Consider the following 22,947-nt stretch of genomic DNA (forward strand, 5'->3'; position numbering starts at 1 on the left):
TTAAGGCACGCTGCTTGGCTTTTCTTTGGTACCGGATGATGGTTGTCTTCTTGAAGCAGATAGAGATCTCATATTGTTGTAAAGAGAGGTTGAAGGTGTCTGCGAATACCCCCGCCAGCTGGTCTGCGCAGAATCGGAGTACTTGGCTGGGTACCCCATCCGGGCCAGTCGCTTTCCGTGGGTTAACCTTCAAGAAGGTGTCATGTATGGAATATGGGAGGCATAGATAAGGCTTTTTGACTTATTTTTCAAAACATTCCTGAAGCCAAACCATTATTCATGACTCTTCGGAGGGACTGTGAACCACATGTCATGGAGAAGTTGGCCCAATTCTATGAAAATTGCTGCTCAGAGTACTAGGAGATACCTACTCCTGCAATGGGGCCATCAGGTCAGAAGCCAGGGTGCAAACTTGCTACGTATCGTATGGCAATGAAACCAGGAATGGAGGAAGAAATTGGGTTCTGTCTGCCATTTGTAAATCCCCCACCTCTAGAGGCAAGAAAATCCATGCCTTAGTGTTTAAAAGGATAGTTTTTTTTGAAACAATTCAGATGTTTGTTAATTGCACGAAGTTCTGCTTATCTATAAAGTTGATTAATTCACCTTTGATATATCATATGTACGTGCAAATATATAAAGTATAACATTTCAACCAAGCATTCTGTCCTGGGAAAGTGCATTCTTTTCTCATGCTTGAGTGAGAATAAGTAATTTAAATACTCAGTAAAATCTAAAGTTCAAACACAGCATTCACCACAGGCCACAGAAAGTGCACAGAAGAACAAGACTGATTGCTGACACAATATTAAAGGGAATGGTGATTGCCTACTTCAGCAACTCCAGAGTTTTGTGATCCAGGACCAGCCTGGGGTTTCCAGTCAGATCTAGTTCCTGCAGTTTCAGTGGCAGATTTTCAGGCAATGTGATCTCGTTCAGCTCATTACAGCTCAGGTCAACGCACTACAGAAAGAAGAACACAGGCAATGGGTTTGGCTGGATTCCAGTTCATCAACCTCCTGCTTCCCATACTTACTGAGTTATGCAAGATTCTGTTAGCTACTGCCTAGGCAAGAATCCAGGGGATTTATGAATTGTACTCTTGCACTAACTGTGAATGCAGCTAAGCATTCTTTCCCTCTTTTTCTTCCAATTGTACAGACACGGTAACAAATTTAATTCTAGTTGAATAGACTTGTAAAATGGCATTTATCAGAAAAAAGGAAGTGTACAGCACATTACTGAGTTAAAGCTTTTAATTGTACCTGCCAATTTCCTCAATGGAAATAATTGGTTTTGATCTAGTTCCTGGGTATCGTCTTACTATAACATTTGTAAAGAAAATTTCTACCACTGTGTAAGTTACAAAGTCCTGATCCCGTGGTTTAAAGACAGGGAACTAGAAATATGATTCAATTTGTGGAATTAAACGAAGGTTTGTAAAGTTTAAATAAAGAAATCTATAATGAACTTGATCCTTGGTTTAATTCTACTAAGCAACAAGATTGTTTTGTTTAAAGAGGGTATCTGATTTAAATGAAACATGAACTTATTAATGGTCTTTCTGGCAGCTACTAAAGAATAACATTCTTATAAACGCTGGTTTTGTTTCATTTGAAATATGCAAATCTCTGTTTCTAATCCTATGAGTTGACCTAAATCAGCTTCAACCATAGCTATGATTGCTGGATGCAGAGATTATAGAAATATAAACAATGAGGACTTCGATGAAATTAAGAATATCCAACTCCATTCACGTTCTTTATACATTGATACAGCATATTTAAAAAATAATTTAAGCAAAATTGTTGAGATAAAAAACTCTCAATTTCTGATTGCAATTGAGGCTAAGAATTGATTCTTAGATCTATAACCACTTAACATGAGGCAATAGTCAATTCATTATGCTGAGACCCTATGATATAATCCAGGCTCAATATTTCAAATCTGTGTTGACAGCTTGAACTGAACTGTCCAAATTATACTCTCAATATAGCAGACATTATTGCTTTCTATAGACATGTATACACATGGCTAGGTTTCTTTTTCTTTTGTCTCTCTGCCTAAATTGAAACAACAACAAAAGAAAATGGCAAATACAACAGCGAAGCAGTACTTGAAATAGTGCGTCGTGGTGTTATGAAATAAATTTAGGGGAGTAACAGTTAATCCCCAAAGATGGCCACTAATGCGGACATTATGCACAGATTCAATGCACAATTTGAAGTGTTGACAAAGGATTGAAGGAAATGGTGAGGAGGAAAGTAAAGTCAATAGAAAAGGATAGGCTCAATATTTTTTCTCCATTCCTAAAATTTGTCACATTTTATCTTCTAGCTATGTTATACTGGCATGGACCAGGGTCAGCACTTCAGAATTCATACAAAAATAATGGAATACATAAAACATCCAAAATTATTTTGATTAATGTCAGCTTTTCTCTGACTTCATACCTCAGAGTAAAGAGGCATTGGTTATTAAATAAATATTTTTATTGCTGCTATAGTTATATTGATTATGTTTTGCTTTGTAGATAATAGGAGTTGGGCATATTTTCTTGCCTTAATTTCGGGTAGCTGCATCACTTCAGGGAAGACTTCAATACAGTTAGAATGTGCAATAACAGTGTGCATCCTCTTGCAATTCATAATGGTGGTTGGAATGGTTTTCAGTTTGTTCCCACTTAGATCAATTTCTTCCAATTCTTCAAGTTTTGCCATTTTACTGCAAAGAGATGAGAAATAATAAATAAACTTCATTTCTAATAAGATGAAAAACAACATCTCTCTTACAACCAGCAGTCCACTCACTGAGCTGAAAGAGAAGCATCATCAGAAACATTGCTCATTATGTGATCCACTTGCTCAAGGAAGCTACATGGAGGAAGACGATTGCAGGAACTATTCATCTCCAACGGTGGGCAGGGGAATAAATTGTTACTCACACTCCCTTAATATGTCCCATACCCACATCTAGGCAATTTGCTTTGTTCACACAAATATCCATTGCGAGAAAGTCTGCAGCACTTTCCTAAGCCAGTGGGGGTGGTTTAACACCTTCATTGGCTGTATGGGTTGAATAAACCTATTAATGTCCAGAAAAAAAAGACTTGCTCTTATGTAGCACCTTTCACAGTAAAGTGCTTTACTGCCAATATGTACTTTTGGAAGTGTAGTCACTGTTGTAATGTAGGAAACACAGCAGTGAATTTGTGCACAGCAAACTCCCAGAAACAGCAAGGTGATAATGACCACATTGTCTGTTTTTATGATGTCAATTGGAGGGTAAATATTGGTTTGGACACAAGGAATGACTCCTGTGTTCTTCTTCAAAATAGTGCCATACAATATTTTACTTCCACCAAGAGGGCAGATGAGGCCTTGGTTAAATGTTTCATCCAAACGATGGCACCTCCAATAGTGCAGCACTCCCTCAGTACTGCATTGGAGTGTCAGTCTTGAATTTTGTGCTCAGATTTACAAATGAGATAAACAAATGTGAGCAGAGTAAATTACATTCTCAACAACAGAAAACTTTTCATCCATGAATCCATTACCTCCTAGCATCGCTCTGTGTGGTTTGGTTTTACAAGGATTATAGAATCACAGAATGGTTACAGCACAGAAGGTGGTCATTCAGTCTATCAAGTTCATGACAGCCCTCTGCAAGAGCCACTCACCTGGTCCCCCTACCCACCCTTTCCCCATAGTCCTGCAATTTTCTTTTCTCTTTAGATAAGTACCCAACTCTCTTTTGAAAGCAACCACTGACTTTGCCTCCACCACACTCTTAAGGCTGTACTTTCCAGATTCTAATCACATGCCACACAAAAATGCTTTTCCTCATGTTATCTTTGGTTCTTTTGTTAGTCACCTTAAAATAGTGTTATCGACCCTTCCAACAATGGGAACAGGTTCCCCATAACTATTCTGTCTAGGTCCTTTATGATTTTTGAACATTTTTATCAAATCTCCTCTCAATCTTTTCTTCTCTGAAAATCACAGCTCCGTTTCTCCAATTTATACATGTAATTGAAGTCCCTCATTCCTGGAACCATTCTTGTAAATCTTTTCTGCACCTTCTCTAACACCTTCATATATTTTGCTGCAATATCAAATTACGCCATCACATTTACTTCAGTCAGCTATTGTATTCCTGAAAATTACTATAATCTCGAGATACTTAGTGCAACAATATAACCAAAACCTTAGTTATGTCCATAAATCAACTATTGCTGTCTCTAGCAGAATTCAGAAAAGATAGAACCACACGGAGGGTTTTTTTGTATTGCTGTTGTTTGGTATAGGGATGGCTGGATAATCTCACCTGGCTGGAAAGCTCTGTAGTCGGTTGTATGCCAGATGTAAAACCTTAAGACAAGTGTGACCTGTAAGCAATGGCACACATTTATCTGTGAGATAATTATTTGTTAGGTACAACTCTTGTAGTACACTGTTGTTTTCCTCAGACAGGCAAGAGGGAGGAAGTATCTCCAACTTATTTGCTGAAACGTTGAGACACCGTAAACTGTTGGGAAGAAAAAAAATGATTCCGATTAGTTGTTGAATTTTAATTATTGAATAATAAATAGGATTTGACCAATACACTGTACAGCTGAAGCATAATTTCTTCATTCTGAGTTCCAACTCCTGAGATAATGGCCAATTTTCTATCAGCCTTTTTGAAATACTTTTTGTACTATTGCGTTAGTACTTTCTACACAATCCGTTTGCTGCTTCACAATTCCTAGTCTCTCACCATTAAGAAACTATGATGATGGCTTTCTCAGATCCAAAGCAGATGACTTCACATTTCCCTGTATTGAATTTGATCTGCTATAGTTATTCCACTTGCTGAGTCTATTGATATCCCTTTGGAACTTCCTGTCCCCATCCATACAACTCACTCTGCAATTTGGCCATTCAACTCTACTTCTTCATCCAAGAATGATACCCACTTGCATTTATATGGTTCCTTTCATATCTTCAAGATATCCCACAGCATTTCACATCCAGTTAAATGCTTACAAATTATCATTATGGTTATAATATATGTAGAGGTTGCACATAGCAAGGTCCCGTACAACAGCAACAAGATAAATGACCAGATAATCCAATTTAATGTTTGCCTAAAAATATGGCAGTCAGGCCAGCCTCTCTCTCTCCTTCAAATAGTGCCATGGGTTTGATTACGCCTACATGAATAAATTCAGCATCTCATTCAAAATTGCTTCTCTGGTAATGCAGTATTGTGTCAGTTCCACATTGAGGGTTACATGTGCTCAAGTCTTGTCTGAGACTTGAACCCATGACTTTGACTCAGAAGCAAGAGCACTACCACTATGTTGAGATTAACATTCAACAATACTTTAGAATTCATCAAGATGGCTTCTGATCATTAGTCTTAGTCATTTATCATGGATAGTAGCAACATGAAAATTGTCAGATGTAATAAGGTACAAAATTATTTTGTTATAGTTTAGAATTCTTTACCAGTCAGCTTTTAAGAAAAGGTTTGAGGGCAACTCAGTTAGGTGATTGTGCTGGAAGTCAAGAACCTCTGCTTGTGTCCGCTCAAATCGTTCTGGAAGTCTCCGGAGCTGGTTGTGACCTGCCAGCAGTTTGCGTAAACTACCACTGCAGAATAACCTGACAAGAAAATGGACAATATTGAATTCTATATTTCTCATCAGTGAAATCATCATCTGTCAAAAGTAGTCAAGAAAATACAACAACTGCAGAAAACTCAACACATGCAAATAAACTTGTTCAGTAACCACCTCATACCAAGAGGTGGGGAACATCACTCCTAAATCAAATACTGTAGATGGTGGAAACCTAAAAATAAAAACAGAAAATGCTGGAAATGCTCAGTAGGCCAGGCAGCATCTGTGCAGAGAGAAACAGAGTTAACATTTCAGATTGATGACTCTTCATTAGAGCGGAGGAAAGATAGAAATGTAATAGATTTTGAACAAATGAAAGGAATTGAAAGTTGACATTTAATCTCTCCTGCTCTCTACCCTTCATAGACCTTTCCCTTCTGTTCTTCCTCCCTCCCTCCTTCACTTCTATCTTTCCTCAATTCTAATGAAGGGTCATTGACCTGAAACATTTCCCGCTGCAGAGGTCAGCGGGAAAACATGCCAAATCTTCTGGCCCTACCCTTCTTAATTATGCAGCTGGGTGTTTTGCGCTGTATTCTGCGGTGGGGCAGACCTGATGGCATGTAGTCCACTGAACTATCCGGGTGACATATTGAAAAGGTGCCCAAAATCACTGAACCACTGTTGAAGAAAGAAAGTGGATCTCTGGGAGTTCTCTGAGGCTGGAGGATGGACCCCCTCCAGGACACTGAATCTAGATGCTCTCCACCACCCACTACTGTGGTGATGAGGTCCAGGGATGCCAACAGCATCCCTCCCAAACGCCAGAGACAGCCCCATGAATTATTCAGGTGAGTTCCAACATCTGCCACCATGTTATTCCCGTCGTGTTTTGCACCGGTGTGTTTTTCTGCCGGCACCGTGGAGAATTGGGGGAGAGTGGTCGGGCCTTCAGCTGAATCCAATTATTGGGATGCAAATAAGTTTCACAGTGGCCTCAAGCAGGTTTCCCAATCCGCCATGGCAGGCACCAGCGAAAGACTCCGCCGTAAATTCACACTGGTGTAAAACCTATTTCTGGACCTGTCACCATATTCTCCCCCGACACCTGCCTCTGAACCTGTCAGTAGGGACTTGGGAGAATTCAACCCTCTTCCCCAGATAGTGCCTAACCTGCTTTACATTTCCAGAATTACAAACCACCTTTGTAATCTCAGCAGGGCTGACAGCATCTGTGGGGAGAGAATGATGCTTAGGGTTTTCTAGACTCGAAATGTTGACTCTATTCTTTCCCCACAGATGCTGTCAAGCCTGCTGAGATTTTTCAGCATTTTCTGTTTCAGGTTCCAGCGTCTGCAGTATTTTGCTTTTCCCTTTGTAATGTGCTTTGTTTGCTCCAATACCTCTCTCCGTTACTGGTAAACCCATAATCCACACGTTTATGACACATGATGAATGAACTTCAAGTTAAGTATGCCTTTCACATCCTTTGGAAATTGCAAAGAGCTTTGTGATTTCTAGTGGATTATTTTTGTAGTGCAAGGTCATTCATCATGGCAAAAAAAAACTTTACCCAAAGCTAAAATGCCATCCATTAAAAAAAAATTAGTTCACTGCAACATTTCACGCATATAGCAGCACATTTCAGTTGTAAAGGGACTGTGTATTATATATTTTGTTTCGTGATTTCGGCTTATTGATATTACTGATCAGAGTTAAATGGGTTAATGAATGGATTGCAGCGGTTCAAGATGGCGGCTCATCACAACCTTCTTAAGGGAAATTAGGAATGAGTAATAAATGCTGGCCTATCTAATGGCTCCCAGTTCCTGTGAAGGATTAATATTTTAAAATTCAAGAAAATTATTGACCAGGTGGTTAGCAATCAAATATATAGGTGGATTGCAAGTTGTTCTTGATTAATTTTCCCTTTGCAGATTTCCTTACAAGAACAAATACTTACTTTGCAGGGAGCTCACAGATCTGATTGTGACTGATGTCCAAGACCTCCAGCTTCTTACCTTCACTTACCCATTCAGGTAAACTATCCAATCTATTTCTGCAAGAACAAAACAATGCAAATACAGGAAGTGAAAAATGTTTAAAAACTGACATTCACACATTCAATAACACCTCACTTGCATATGCTGTGTTATTATTAGACAGTACTATAGCTTTCTTTGAAACTTTGCTCATTTCTGTGCAAGGGTTACGTTCTAAACCTAGACAAGTGCAGATGCGCTCAGAGTTTGGGAAAACCAGAGCACTATCTCCCATTCCGCTAACTGCATATTCAGCGAAAATATCCGACTCAGTTGAACTGAGGTTCATCTGCATTATACTAGCTCTCGCCATTAAACTGGAGCTAATACAACATGAATATTCACTCAGATCATTGTTTTTGGAAAATTGAAGGAACTGCAACAAAGGTCCTAATGCGCCACTACTATTTTGGTGCAAGGTATACTTTGCACTGATTTTGCACCAGCTTCTAAGGTAGAATAGCTGCAACATGAAATATAGCTTCTCTCCTCCCCTTTTACACCCCCCACCACCTCAAAAAAACACCAAAACTCCCTTTTTATAGGCTTAACTCAATAGAAATGCTTTCCAGAAGCTAACCTGCTACAAGTTACCTACCTTGATACATCCATAAAAGTGAGATTGTTGGGGACTGGATAAGCATCAATGTATACAAGTTCTGAAATGAAGAGGAGTTCAATTAGCTTCTTAAATTGACTTGAGAGGAAGATCACTGCATGATTTTTTTTTAATGTTTAATATTCTCTTCTCATGCCTCATTCAGATCACCCCCACTTTCCAGGGTCCTGTAAATATCAGTCTGGAACTGGCCACTGAGCGATCAGGAATTACAACACTCAATGTCATCATGCTGGTGATCCAACTCGCTGCACTGCCCTTTCCTCAAAAGAGAGAGATATATATTTTTAGCTCATCCTTTACTCAATATTTAGCCAACTTTAGTCTTCTTCTTCCATCTTAATCATTGCATAGGGTCGCCAAGTTTGGTAAGAGAGGTCAGAATAAATAATAACTGTCATCATCTTTACTGGCATTGCAAGCTACATTGTACTTCCTTCCGAATTATGGATAAACTGAGATTTGATACACAAATCTACTGGAGGTTGGGGTGGGTGAGATTATAGATAATTGACTTGTTTCTACCAAGTTGATGCAGAATACTGGAAAGTGAATGCTAAACTTTGTCTTGTTCGATTGTCCTATTCCATTACACTAACGTCACCATCCACTTATTAATAAACAACAAAAAAAGGGGAAGTGACAAATCAAGTACAAGGGCCAATTTATAAAACTTACCCCAATGTTCTAAATTTCAGCACATCAGTGAGTCCAAAGTTTACTGCAAAATGATCCCTCTGTGCAAAACAATTTGTTCACACTATCCTGTTCACCATTCTCTTCACATGCTGTAATTCTCCATTACTTATCTCAGCAAGTCTCAAGGTGCAGTCTGTCGACAGTTCCTCCATGTGGTCTGGGCTAGTCTAAAATGCAAGCCACTGATGGAAAACACCACAGCAGAGGCCATGCGAGAGAACAAGCCAAAACCCTCGTCCCCATTATCTGTGTGACGTACACTGCTGTACTATGCCTTTAAAGGAGAGCATCATGCCATTACTAGGAGGGCATGCCAGTACAAGGAAAATGTGTCATGTGATCCAGTCTTCATTTCACTTTGGTCTGTGAACAGAACACAGTAAGAGTTTTAACAACACCAGGTTAAAGTCCAACAGGTTTACTTGGTAGCAAATTTGCTACCAAATAAACCTGTTGGACTTTAACCTGGTGTTAAAACTCTTACTGTGTTCACCCCAGTCCAACGCCAGCATCTCCACAACAGAACACAGCACAGTTCTGCTGCTGATATCTTCAAGCTTTCTACCTTTGTTTGGTAATAAATACCTATTCTAAATAAATTAACCCACAATGTGTTTACCCAATCACTTCCCAGTGTTTGGTGCCCTTATATCATTAAAGCAACATAACATGGTTTGGTGGTGGTCAAACAGCGTGGCAGCAAGATTAATACTAGTGTGACATGGTAAGCAGCCTTAGATTGTGCCACATGTCATGAGATGACCCTCGACTTCTTGGTCAGATTGCAATGAGCTTGCAGTGCCAGAGAGCTCTGAAACCGCAGCTTGCTGACTGCACAGAAAAGCTTTGGTGAAACAGGGAGATAGTGTTCAAGTGAAAAGCTGCTAAGCAGACGGAGCCCACGTGGGGAGAATGCAGCGCATAGCTTGTCAGTTTAGTGAGTGGGACAGCACACAGAGGACCAGCACTGGGTTAGTTCAGTCAGGAAGAACGAGTGGCCAGGGTGTAGGCCAGATCACCAGCAATTGAAGCAGTGTCAAACAAATAAAAACAAAAAAAAAAGTATCATAAAAATCGAGCCAGGGAAAGGTGCAATTATAACAGGGGGCTTTGGGAATTGAATTGAATAAAACAAAGAGAAAAAGTCAAAGAGATATCAGAATTTCCACAAAGTTCCTCATTTTGAATTGGAATACTATGGTAGCTAAATTTTCCAATAACACAAGGAAGTAGAGAGTCTGCAAAAGGATATAGACAGGTCAAGTGAATGGGCAGAAAATTGGCCATTGGAGTATAACATGGGTAAATGTGAACTTGTGAAATGTAAAAAAGTATACTATTTAAATGGGGAAAGAACTCACTGGTACAGAGGAATCGAGGTATGATTGTACATGAATCACAAAGTTAGTATATGCAGCTGCAACAAGTAATTAGGAAAGCAAATGGAATGTTGTCATCTATTGCTACAGGAATGGAATATATAAGTAGGAAAGTTATATCTCAGCTGTATAGGGCCTTGATAAGACCACATCGGCAGTACTGTGTGCAGTTTTGGTCTCCTTATTTAAAAAAAACTATAATTTCTTTAAAAGCTTTTCAGAGATGGTTCACAGGATTCATTTCTGGGAAGGGAATGCCAACCCCCAGTATATTGGTTAAGTGTGGGGGGGGAGAATTCAGGGATGGTGGTGCCATTGAATATAAAGGTCTGAGGGTTAGGTGGAATTCCATGAGAGATACAGTGAAGAAGAATATGCATGAAGTGGATCAAATTAATGGAAATCTTATGAAAGCTGCAAAATACACAAGCCATAATTCTGTGCCTACGAAAAATAGTTATGCAAGCTAAACTGAAGACTTGCCTTTAGGCACAGTGTTAGAAAGTATAAACATACCATTTGAAGCAGCATAAAGATTCTTCAGGAAATATCCACTGACTTTAAGACTGGTCAGGTGGTTTCGTTCACAGTGTACAACCTCTATATTCTCAAATATTGTGGCATCAAGGGCAATCAGTTTGTTGTCGCGCAGATCTAGATGTGTTACGTGCTGTAGGAAATCCACATCATCTACTTCCAACTTGCTGATGCGATTGAGTCTAAATTCAGTTGGACAAAATTGAAAAAAAAACATTTCCAAAGAGTTTTGATTTGTCATGCTTAGTCCTACATTTTAAACATTTGTTTAATAAAAAGCTACTCTTTAAACTAAGAAATATTTTTCCATTGGAGAAGTATGAGCTGAACACACACAAATATTTTATGAATAAATAAAGAAAATCATAAAATGAACTGAATGAGCAAGGTTAAGTAAATAACAGTGGATTCTAAATTTAGAATGACAAATAAAGAAAGAACATTGCTCTGAAGTGCAGAAACACTGGGCTGGGTTCTGCCGCTATGGATGAAGTGGAAGGCAACCCTGCTGGGGCAGGTAGCAGGACCCAGTCAATTAACAGGGCACAGTCCGATTATGGACCCGTCATGCCCCAAGAGCTGCTCAGTAGCTGGCAATTCAGTAATACCAAAGCTTGCAATGGTCATTGCTGAGGCCGCAATTGTAGGGAGTTAACACTAACATGTCCACAATGCATCTTCCGCATGCTCCGGTTTCCTCCCAGTCCAAAGATGTGCGGGTTAGGTGGATTGGGAATGCTAAATTGCCCGTGAGGGGGACTAGCTAGGGTAAATGCATGGGGTTATGGGGAATGGGCCTGGATGGGATTGTGGTCAGTGCAGACCCAATGGGCCAAATGGCCTCTTTCTGCACTGTAGGATTCTATGATTCTATGTCAGATCATTCTAATGATTTGGAGGCAGGCAAACAGATGAGCTGTTAGTTGCCTTTGTTTTACTCAGGTGAATCCTGAGTATGGTGAATCCTGGAAATTTGTCAATCCAGTTGAATTTGCAAACTAAACTACCTTAAATCCACTTGTTTGATGTGGGATAGTCTGCTCAAACTTTGCAGGCATAATGTCTCTAAGTAGTTGCCCGACATACAAAGTTTTTCCATAGATGTCAAATTCTCCAGAACCATTGGAATGTGTTTGAATTCATTGAAGGAAAGGCCCAAGTAGCTCAGCTGCTGTAGATTCCCAAGCTCCAGTGGAAGAGAACTAAGACAGTTGCCATCCAGTAAAAATGTCTGTAGGCTGAATTTCAGAAGGAAGGAGAAAGAAGGGAACAACATCAGTCGTTTTGCTCATCATCAAAGTTTATTTGGAAGTTCTTGCTTTCTTTCCCCCCTTTAAGAATAAAATGATGCAGGCAATGTATAACAAATTAATGATAAAATAAAAATGCTTTCTTACATTGGACTCCAGTACTTACTTATCCATGTTGCTAACTGCTGAAGGGACAGATCGTAGGGCATTGCAGGAAAGGTTGAGTTCAGAAAGGGTTGGAATATCACAAACACCAAGTGGAAATTCTCCCATGTGATTATTGGACAGATTTAGACTTTTCAGTTTCATGAACCTGCAGCATAAATTTGAGGAAAAGGTGAAAAATGTAAAATTGAAACAACAGCTTGAAACAGTACGGCACTGTGCTGAATATTACACACAATCTTTTTTGTTTTGCAACTGTCATTTTCAAAATGTTGCCTTTCCCTTATTTTAGGTGTCCATACAATACTCACCTTTCCTCAGTTAAGAAGGCTGCAAGTTGACCTATCTCAAACCCCTCTTGGGAGGTGCAGGTGCATTGCCTGTTCATTGAAATGCCAGCATTAGAAACCTGGCTATATATTATTGACTGGCTTTCTGCATAAAACTTATTGATAATGGAAATGATCTAACTGTAGCAACAAAGAAATTGTTGCAATCTGGAGCACTCTGGCAAACATTCTGCACAGCCAGGCTCATTTGGGCTGTACATTCTGGTAGGAAAACCTGGTTTAGCTAAGGCAAATAAATCAAAGGTAAAAACTAAACCTCCCATTAAAAAGATCAGACGTGAAGGAGCCACTCTATGGATACTGATCATTAAAATTACCTTTCGTTTTTAGGTATACATACAGATTCTCTTGCACTTTGCATCAGTTAAAGGTTACAAAAAGTGTCTTGCACATTAAAAAAAATATCCAAATACACATAAAGAGTTTTGTTTTTATTTCTAGAAATGTCAGCATCACAATTTCACAGGATTTCTGAGGGCATGCCCTTAGCAGCCAAGTACAAATTAAGTTGGTACCAAAAGCTATCCTTTTGTGAGAGATGAAGAAAACCACATTATTATACTTGATGGAAAAAACGTGTTTAAAAATCTCTACTGTAGATAATTTCAAAATGGCAGGGGGATTCTGTGGCAATAAGAAAAACAATAAATCTAGCCACCCATCTCAATCCAAGAATGACTGATGCTCACCCTGACCTCCTGATGAGATGGCTGATTATAACACAGCTGGAGTAGCATATAGACAACCTTGAAGTCTGAAACCATTAACAGATAATGAATAACAATTCCTGAACAAATTGAATTGAATCAATGAACCTATGACAACAGTAGAACAGCAGTATTACACAAACAAAGCCATGGAGCTCTCATGTAAATATAAAATGTGCAAAATAGAATTCTGTCTCATTCAGGAAATGCAATCCCACAATAAAGGATTGTTAAAATAGGTTAAGAGAATATACATATCTAATTAACATTACAGAAAGTCTTCACACAAGCAGTTAAGAAAAAAAACACTTTCTGCAATACAGCATAGTTTATTATTAAATCAATAAGGGTAGCAGGTCAATCCTTAAAGCCTAGTTTTGCCCAAGCTTTTGGTCACGTCACAATAGCTCTGTGTGGTTTTGCGTCAAATTCTGTCTGATAATACTCCTATTGAGCTTATTGGGTGTGTTTATTATGCTTGACATGCTATACACAGTTAAATGAAAGTTATTATTGCTGCTACTCATGAGATAAATTATCAGATGACCAACATTTCTGACTGAGTGAGCAATATATTGTTATGGAGTTACATCTATTCATTTTTTTAAAAGATGAATTGCATGTAATTGGAAACTTTTGAAAAGATGCCAGGAAATGTAGGTGAATGGTTTATTTCACTTCAAAAATAAGCCCCTGTGGAAAACCTCCAAAGCCCGAACAATACAGATGCATTTCAATCAATTCTTCAATTTCAAAATGTTGTAGAATGCTGAGAGATTTCTAAACACCCTAATACATGGTGGTATGTTATCAAAAACATAAATTCATCATTCTTTATGCCCAAGGCATGGAAAGCATGAATATCCTCAGCAGCAAACTGATGCAATTTTACAGCAATTTAGACTGAATGCATAAACAAATTTGAAAAGGTCACTGATAAATATTTCACAGCAGGTAAAATTGCTCAGGCCAAACATGGTGTTACAGCAACACTCAGAAAGAGCACCCTAGTGAAGCAAATACAAAATTAACTGGAATTCCACTTGACTCACTTACTGTTTCATCCTGTTCAAGGTCCTCAATAGCAGATGGCAGGAGATTTTCTCTTCCCTCGACCCATGGCATATCATGTCATGAAGCAAATTAACCTTCTCTCCTTACAATTTCTTAAAACATCCAGCACATAATTCCACACTGCTGATTTGGACGAGTCTTCTTTAATGTTGGAATCTATTTCTAAACTTGAACCTGTATATATAAATCTTAAACCCAGCTCAAAGGTGCAGCTTTGTTATTTTAATGCCCTGAAATCATTTGGAATCTGTTTCTTTATTTAATACTGTTGTGGTGTGGAGCAAGGTAAAATAATTCTGTGAAGGTAGGAGACTAGATTAGAATATAATTCAGTGAAAAAGAGTGTAACATTTATAAATGAAGATCGATAAGAAGCATTTTTGAATGGGGAAAATCTAAAAATACATTCACTCCAAGCCAATCAAAATCCAAAAATCCTAATAATCCACAAGTCTACACACTGCCCAAAATGAAAATAGAAATATTTTAATCCATCTTTCTCCCTTCCTCAAATAAATGAAACAAATTAATACCAACATTGCAGAGACTCTGAATTATTCAACTTCTCAGCTTTCATTTAATTAGTACTACAGCAAGAATTTTAAATGCCAACTCCAAATTATCTGTTCCAATAGGACTAATAAAATATTTACGGAGATTTACAAGGGAACAGAGCTTAGACTTTCATTCTAATCAGTGCCATGACATGGTTATGCCTAGCCTGAAAATGTTTGTCAACGCTCACCATTTAGGGGATTACAGAAAGAATGGACACTTGCAGAGGGTACTGGAGGATGCAGGTGGAACATGCTTTCATGAGAACACAATTGAAGAAAGAGCTTAAATTTACATATAGCCTTTTATGATCTCAGGATGAGATTGCCAATTAAGCACTTTTGAAGTATAGATGACCATAGCAGCTAATTTGTGGATAGTAAGCTCCCACAAAACAGCAATGAAATCAGTGATCAGATCATGCTTTAGGTGTTGATTATGGGATGAATATTGACCAGGGCACTGGGGGGAACATCACTGCTCTTTTTCAAAATGTGCAATGGGATTTTTAAAGCCACAATAGAACAGACAGAGCCTAAACACCTCTTATGAAAAATGACATCTAAGCTAATGCAGCACTCCCTCAGTGCTTCACTGGACTGCCAGCCTACATTTTTTTACTCAAGTCTTAGGAGCAATTTTATATCTCAGAAATCAGAATGATATCACTGAGCTATGACTGACAGCTCTAAGGTGACAATTGGAAGGAAATTGAGGGGGGGGGAAATCAATCGCATCCACCAGTCAGTCTATGATGATGCAATTTCTACTGAAGTTATCAAAAAAATCTTTAGCTATACACCAAAATTTGATTGGAGTGAACAGAATATCTATTAATAATTCTGATTAACTTAAAAGTCTATGCATGGATATAAAAGGTGGCTGGGGAAAATTTAAGATCAAAATGCAATTGACAAGCTTTGATCATAACCATATCAGAAAAAAATCTGCTTTTAATTCAGCCCAGTACTGAATTTATTCTTTTGTACAGATCAGTCAACATTCTCCATTTTGGGGGCTAAATACTATTTTCCTGAAGCACAGCTGCAATCTGCTGTCACAGAAGAAATTAATGAAGAGAATATACAAAAAGCAAAGTAATTTTCAAAACTGATTAAAATATTGGGATTTTAAATATGGAAGCTACTGTTTGCCACCTTTTATCAGAAGATCCTAGAGCTAAAGCAAACCAAGCGAAAAGCTGCCCCTGAAAGTAAACAGTGACCATAACTGAGCAAGACGAATGTGCAGAGTTCAGTGAATCCATAAACCTTCAGGAAGGAAGGAAAACATTGCCTCTATCGCAGAGATAATGTTAAACATTTGTGCGCTTATATGAAACAGCTCAACAAAGTGAAAATCTTCCCCTCCTACAATTTATCTTAACCAATTCGATAAGACTGTATCTCTTGAACAATTCACTTTGCTGTAAATCTGTATGGCTTGACTTTTTTTTCCCCTCCCCAGAGTGAAGATTCTATCACATCTTAACCACATAATCAATCATCACGCAGGTTGCTTGTCAAAGCCAGGATTTTTAATTTTCATCTCCATTGACTTTTTCTTGTTCTTCCTCTTCCTTCTCCAAATGTTCATCCTTATTTTATACAAGAGCTGCCTTTCCTCCGGTTGCATTCAAGCATGATCGATTGATTTGAAGTCACAAAGGTGGGGCTTAGCATGAAAGAAGCTTGTGAGAGATTGCAAGGTACACAAGTTTCAGGAGGGGAGGAGAGAAAATCCTGGTATCTTTGAGGTATCAAATACTTTCTAAGGTATATCATATTTTCATAACTAAGTTTTTCATAGAGAAGTAAAGGATACTTTAAGCATTGCATTAGATTTCTTTCTTCATTAACAGTTTTTCTCCTTTCTTCAATAATATTGATTAATTTCATTTGTCAAGGTGTAAATGAAACAAAACTCAAGCTGATAATTGTTTTTTTTAAACCTGTTCCTGTCAGTGTCCAAATTCTGACTCACTCCACCAACGGGACAATGCAAATCAAAGCTGTTACATTTAAAGGAGGTGCTTAACTAGCTGCAATGGAGATCATTCACTTTAATGGAGACTTTGCACTTTGGACTAGCCTGGGAGTGATTCCAGACTCAGAATCACCTAAAGGCTCTGCCAGTTAGCTCCTACAAACCACCAAGTGCCCATTGCAGTGAATAGTGCTACTTCTGGATACATACTGTGGTGATATAAACAGGGCATAGTTTTAAGGCTGATAAAATTGGATATCCCAAATTAAAGAATTGGGCATATTAAAATCAAACACAGTCAAACCTCAGGCAAGCCAATTGTACAAATACACAAACATGTCTGGGCCGGACCCATCAATCACCCATCAAAGGTCGTTGCACTCTACTGATACTTAGCAGGAGATCATTGGACCTCATTGAAATGCACCGGCCTATTGTTAGAAGCCCAGATCGGGCCAGACTCTGTCACCGAAAGTTCCTGCAGTTACATGTAAGCAACAGCGTGGAGATGGGACACCTGGGGGCGGACCCTGGTGTCCTGTCAGGCAGACATCAAGAAACCCACTGGGTATTGGAACCCCCTCCTGGGAACTCATTGGCCGGAAGCCAGAGAAGTTTCTGGAAAGGCAAGCAGGCTGGGGGGATAAAGGAACACATTTTCAGACAGTGAAGACGCGACGAAGGAGGTGACCTTGACCATCCGGAAGACTGACCAAAGGAAGGAAGGGAGGAAGGAAGAAGCTGCCACCGAGATTCACCTTCGTGACGATGGACCTGAGGGACTCAGAGAATCGAGCCTGCAGTTTAACCAAACCATCTTTCAGGTAGTACACTTGAATCTGGGCTCTCTTGTTTTATGTGGGTAATTTAAGGGTTAATAGTGTTGTTATTAATAAACTTGTTGAATGTTTACTTGTGTTTGTCCTTTGTCCATCTTGCAAATAAGGGCACCGGGGTAAAACCTTGGAGTACGTAAACTGGTCGAAAGTATCTGAGAATTAATAGGTACAACAATACCATTGGAGGGGCTAAGGAGAAGATGACATTCCAAAATTTGCCTGGGGAGAAAATGTTTTGAAATTAAGAATCATACATTTTTATAACTATTCATTGCAGAGATAGGTTGAGTATTTTAAATCAAAAGAATTCCTTCTAGACTTTCTTATCCCCCTTAAGCACAATAAGTAAATATTTTAAAATGACTAAAATTTAAAACATTAACAAAATCATTGGATTTTTAAAAAATAGAAGTTGTTACCTTTGAAGGTCATTCAGACTTCCACTTGCTCCAGGCCCAGGATTCTGTTTGAGGAAATTCTGCTTGAGGTTCAGGTGAGTCAGGTCCTGGCTATAGAAGAGGTTACTTGGGAGATTCTCCAAGCTGCAACACGATAAATCCACTGAACTAATTCTCTGGGACACAATCTGAGAGAGAACATATTGGCATATAAAGTTTCCCCAATTTTTAAACGATGCCTCTTTATCCAAACACATGGTATCATCTAAAATCAAATGCTGTAGGAAAATCCTCAACTGGATGAGGACTGTAGCGGGTAGGGCTTTTAAACAGAGACTCAACAATATAAGGGTGCAATCAGTTTAAACAAAAGGAATGATCACTGGACCTTATGGAAATTTTTGTTACCAAATAAGCTAAGAATGACAGTGAATCATAGAATCCCTACAGTGCAGAAGGAGGCCATTCGGCCCTCGAGTCTGCACTGACTCTCTGATACAGCATACCAACCAGAACCTATTTCTGTAACCCTATGTATTTTCCCCGCTAATCCCCCTAACCTACACATCTTGGGCCACAATGAGACAATTTAGCATGGCCAATCCACCTAACCTTTGGACTGTGGAGGAAACCAGAGCACTCGGAGGAAACCCACGCATACACGGGAAGAACATGAAAACTCCACACAGTCACCTGAAGCCAGAATTGAACCCGGGTGTCTGGCGCTGTAAGGCAGCAATGCTAACTACTGTGCCACCATGACCACCCCATTATCAAAGCTCAAACATGAACCACCGCCAAACTGGCAAGGTACCAGAGAATACCAGTACCCATGGACCTCCACCATAGGATAGAGTCATTGAGAGAGGAGAATATTTGCAGAGAAAATTGGTTAACTTTGTCCTGAAGGCTCTGTAGATACAATTATTGCCAATTATTAGCGGGAAAAAAAGGGTCCAATGACATCATCGCGTTATATCCGAATTCGCGCTAAATCGGGGCGCGTTAAAATCGGGGTTCCACTGTAATTGCAACACGATAGCCAAAAAAAGGACAAAGCTCTCAGCACAGATTTGGGACATAAAACTGGCTGTCGTTTGAGGCTAGTGGACCATGTTGGAAACTCAAGACAGGTTCTGCCATAAATTATTATTCAGTGGCTCTGGCTGAAAGCACATGCTGACATTGAATGAGAACACTCCGTAATGGTTCAATGGATAAATGAGCCAACAGTGGAATAGGAGGTTTAGAAATGAACTCTGCTTTAGGCGAGTTACCACAGGCCTGCTGGTGCCCAAAGCATTGAGTTACACCTATCATCACTTAAGCAAGAGGACAGGAGAAATGGGTAACAAAACAAAAGCCAAATCTGCATTCAGGCAGGATTGTTATGCATTCCAGTCAATTTTGAAGACTTCCTTTGAAATCTTGATGTCAGATTTAGAGATTTCTCCCTCTCTTGTCCCTCCCAAAATCACCCATTATCATCATATTTAAAATGTTGCATGAGTGAGATTGATAATATGAAAATACAGCTCAAGAATATCTATGAAATGCCAAGGATTCAAGAGATTTTAAATTCATTTAATATGCATTTATTTTTAGAATGAGAGAACATTTTATGAACAGTTAGTTCTGGAACGTAAACCCCTAAATGGAAAAACTATCACAGAATTGTTACAGAGCAGGTGATGGCCAATCAGCTCATTGTATCAGCACTGGCTCTTTAAATGAGCAATTCCCCTAGTGCCATTCTCCCACCTTCTCCACGAAACCCTGCATATTCTTCCTTTTCAGGCAACAGTCTATTTCCCTGTTGCCATGATTGAACCTGCTTCCACAACATTCTCAGGCAGTGCATTCCAGACCCCAACCACTCAATGAAAAATCTTTTCCTCATATCACTTTTGCTTCTGTTGCCACTTGCCATAAATCTGTGCCTTCTCATTCTCAATCCTCATATGATTGGGAACAATTTCTCCCTACCTCCTCTTTCCAGACCCTCACAATTTTGAATACCTTTATCAAATCACCTCTCAGCCTTCTCTTCTCCAAGGAAAACATTCTCCAATCTATCTTCAGAACTGAAGTTCCTCATCTCTGAAACCATTCTTGTTTCTTTTCTGCAGTCTCTCCAATACCTTCACATCTGTCCCAAAGTACAGTGCCCAGAACTGAACACAATACTCCAAATGAGGTTGAACTACTGTCTAATACAAGATCAACATAACCCCCTTGTTCTTGTACTCTAAAGGGCATAGTCCAGGATGCTGCATGCCTTATTAACCACTCTCTAACCTGTCCTGCCACCTTCAATGATTTATGCACATATACACCTAGTCCCTCTGCTCCTGTACCCTCTTAAAAGTTGTATTCTTGATTTTAGGTTGTCTATCCTTGTTCTTTCTACCAAAATTAATCACTTCATGTGACTCCTCGTTGAACTTAATCTTCTTCAGTATATTTACAAATACCTGTAGGATCAGTTTCTATTTTTTGAATGACTTGCAAAAATTAAAAAGTCAGGTCATGACCATTAAGAGCTGTACATTTTTTAAAGAATCTTCTGATGATTGCATATTCAAATTTTCCTTTGTCCCAATTGCAAATCATGTTTCATAGAAGAAGCGGATAGAATTGGAATTTTAGTTCACAATAATTAAAATTGAGAAATCTCCATCTATAGTGTGTTACGAATTTGCAAATTTTCATTAGAAAGAATAAAAATTAGGAAAAATTCAGAATTATAGCTCAACTGCAGCATAAATGCATAAAACCTGAAAAAAGTATTTTGATCCCCACTTGCTTTGAAGAATCATCTTGTCGTACTTTATTGCAAAAACAAGGCATAACCTACAGTAATTGGAAACGCACCAAGTAGACCTCTGTTTTTGAACAAGGAAATGACGAGAACGTAGTACAAAGCAATTTTGGAATCAAAGAACAAAGGCACATTATGCAAACTGTTCTTTCAAATTAATCAAGAGCAGTGTATTTACTCTATTGCCTAACGGCTTAAAACTCAGATGCAATTAAATGTTTCATTAGCATTCCCTACAATTGTTGCAATTGACTGCTTACCAGCATTGGAGAAGATTGGAGTTAAAAGTATGCAAAATCTTTTACCTGCTTCTCTCTCTTCACACGATCCCCCTGAACAATTTTTCAATTTAGTGCTTTGATACAGAACAAGCTAAATAACCAGCTAAATGGATTTGTCCTTAAGAAGTTCACATTTAATTTTTTTCAGGCCAGAGTTTTTGGGTTAAGTCAAAATAAACAATATGATGACTAAACCTGGAGGTGTACCGGGGATACAGGAATATACTCAAGGAGGAGATTAGGAGGGCAAAAAGGGGGCATGAGGTAGCTTTAGCTGACAGGATTAAGGTGAATCCGAAGAGATTCTTTAAGTATATTAAAGGAAAAAGATAACTGGAGAGAGAATAGGACCCTTCAAGGACCAAAGTGGACACGTGTGGAACCGCGAGATGGGCGAGGTTCTCAATGAATATTTTTCTTCTGTGTTTACCGTGAAGAAAGACATGAAGACTTGGGAACCTGGGAAAGTTAGTGGCAATATATTGGGGACAGTTCGTAGAGGTGATGGACTTATTAAAATGTATGAAGGTGGATAAATTGCCTGGCCTAGACCAGGTATATCCAAGAACATTGCGTCAGGCTAGAGAAGAAATTACGGGAGCCCTGGCTGAGATATTTGCATCATCTTTAGCCCTGGGGAGGAACCAGAAGACTAGAGGGTAGCAAACATTGTGCCCTTATTTAAGAAGGGCTGCAAAGAAAAACCTTGGAATTATAGACCAGTAAGCCTAACATCTGTTGTGGGTAAGTTACTAGAGAGCATTCTGAGGGATAAGATACACAGGCATTTGGAAAGACAGGGTTTGATTCGGAGTAGTCAGCATGGCTTTGCACATGGAAGATCATGTCTTACAAATTTGTTAGAGTTCTTTGAAGTGACTAGGAAGGTTGATGAGGACAGGACGGTAAAAGTAGTCTATATGGACTTCAGTAAGGCCTTTGATAAAGTTCCACATGGTAGGCTGCTCTGGAAGGTTAGATTACATGGAATCCAGGGAGAGCTGGCAAACTGGATATACAATTGGCTTGATGGTAGGAAGCAGAGGTAATGGTGGAAGGATGCTTGTTGGACTGGAGGCCTGTGACTAGCGGTGTATCTCAGGGGTCAGTGCTGGGCCCATTGCTATTTGTTATCTATATCAACGATTTGGATGAGAACATCCAAGACATGATCAGTAAGTTTGCAGATGACACTAAAATAGGTGCTACTGTAGACAGTGAGGAAGATCAAAAATTGCAGCAGGATCATGTTCAACTGGGGAAGTGGGGGGGAGAAATGGCAAATGGAGTTCAATACAGATAAGTGTGAGGTGTTACATTTTGGAAAGTCAAATTCAGGTAGGACTTTCATGGTGAATAGTGGGACCTTAGGGAGTATCGTGGAACAGAGCGACCTTAGAGTTCAGTGCACAGTTGTCTAAAGATGGAATCACAGGTAAATAGGGTAGTGAAGGCTTTTGGCATGCTGGCCTTCACCAGTCAGGGCATTGAGCAGAGAAGTTGGGAAGTTATGTTGCAGTTGTACAGGACATTGGTGAGGCCATACCTGGAGTATTATGTTCAGTTTTGGTCATCTTGCTATAGGAAAGATGTTATTAAACTGGAGAGAGTGCAGAAGAGATTTACAAGGACATTGCCAA

General features: G+C 39.1%; 1 protein-coding gene across 1 annotated transcript in view; it reads right to left on the reverse strand.

Annotated features, from left to right (window-relative positions):
- Window positions 1-22,947, reverse strand: part of phlpp1 (PH domain and leucine rich repeat protein phosphatase 1) — a 167,727-nt gene that overhangs the window by 20,130 nt on the left and 124,650 nt on the right. Inside the window, exons 4-13 of the mRNA XM_078199787.1 lie at window positions 18,227-18,393; window positions 12,298-12,444; window positions 11,889-12,119; window positions 10,861-11,063; window positions 8,246-8,306; window positions 7,569-7,664; window positions 5,493-5,648; window positions 4,327-4,527; window positions 2,562-2,724; window positions 833-963 (exon numbers count right to left, since the gene is read on the reverse strand). Coding sequence (XP_078055913.1) covers window positions 833-963; window positions 2,562-2,724; window positions 4,327-4,527; window positions 5,493-5,648; window positions 7,569-7,664; window positions 8,246-8,306; window positions 10,861-11,063; window positions 11,889-12,119; window positions 12,298-12,444; window positions 18,227-18,393 — 1,556 coding nt within the window. The remainder of the gene's footprint in view (window positions 1-832; window positions 964-2,561; window positions 2,725-4,326; window positions 4,528-5,492; window positions 5,649-7,568; window positions 7,665-8,245; window positions 8,307-10,860; window positions 11,064-11,888; window positions 12,120-12,297; window positions 12,445-18,226; window positions 18,394-22,947) is intronic.

This window comes from Mustelus asterias, chromosome 2 (assembly GCF_964213995.1).
Source record: "Mustelus asterias chromosome 2, sMusAst1.hap1.1, whole genome shotgun sequence".
NCBI lineage: Eukaryota > Metazoa > Chordata > Chondrichthyes > Carcharhiniformes > Triakidae > Mustelus > Mustelus asterias.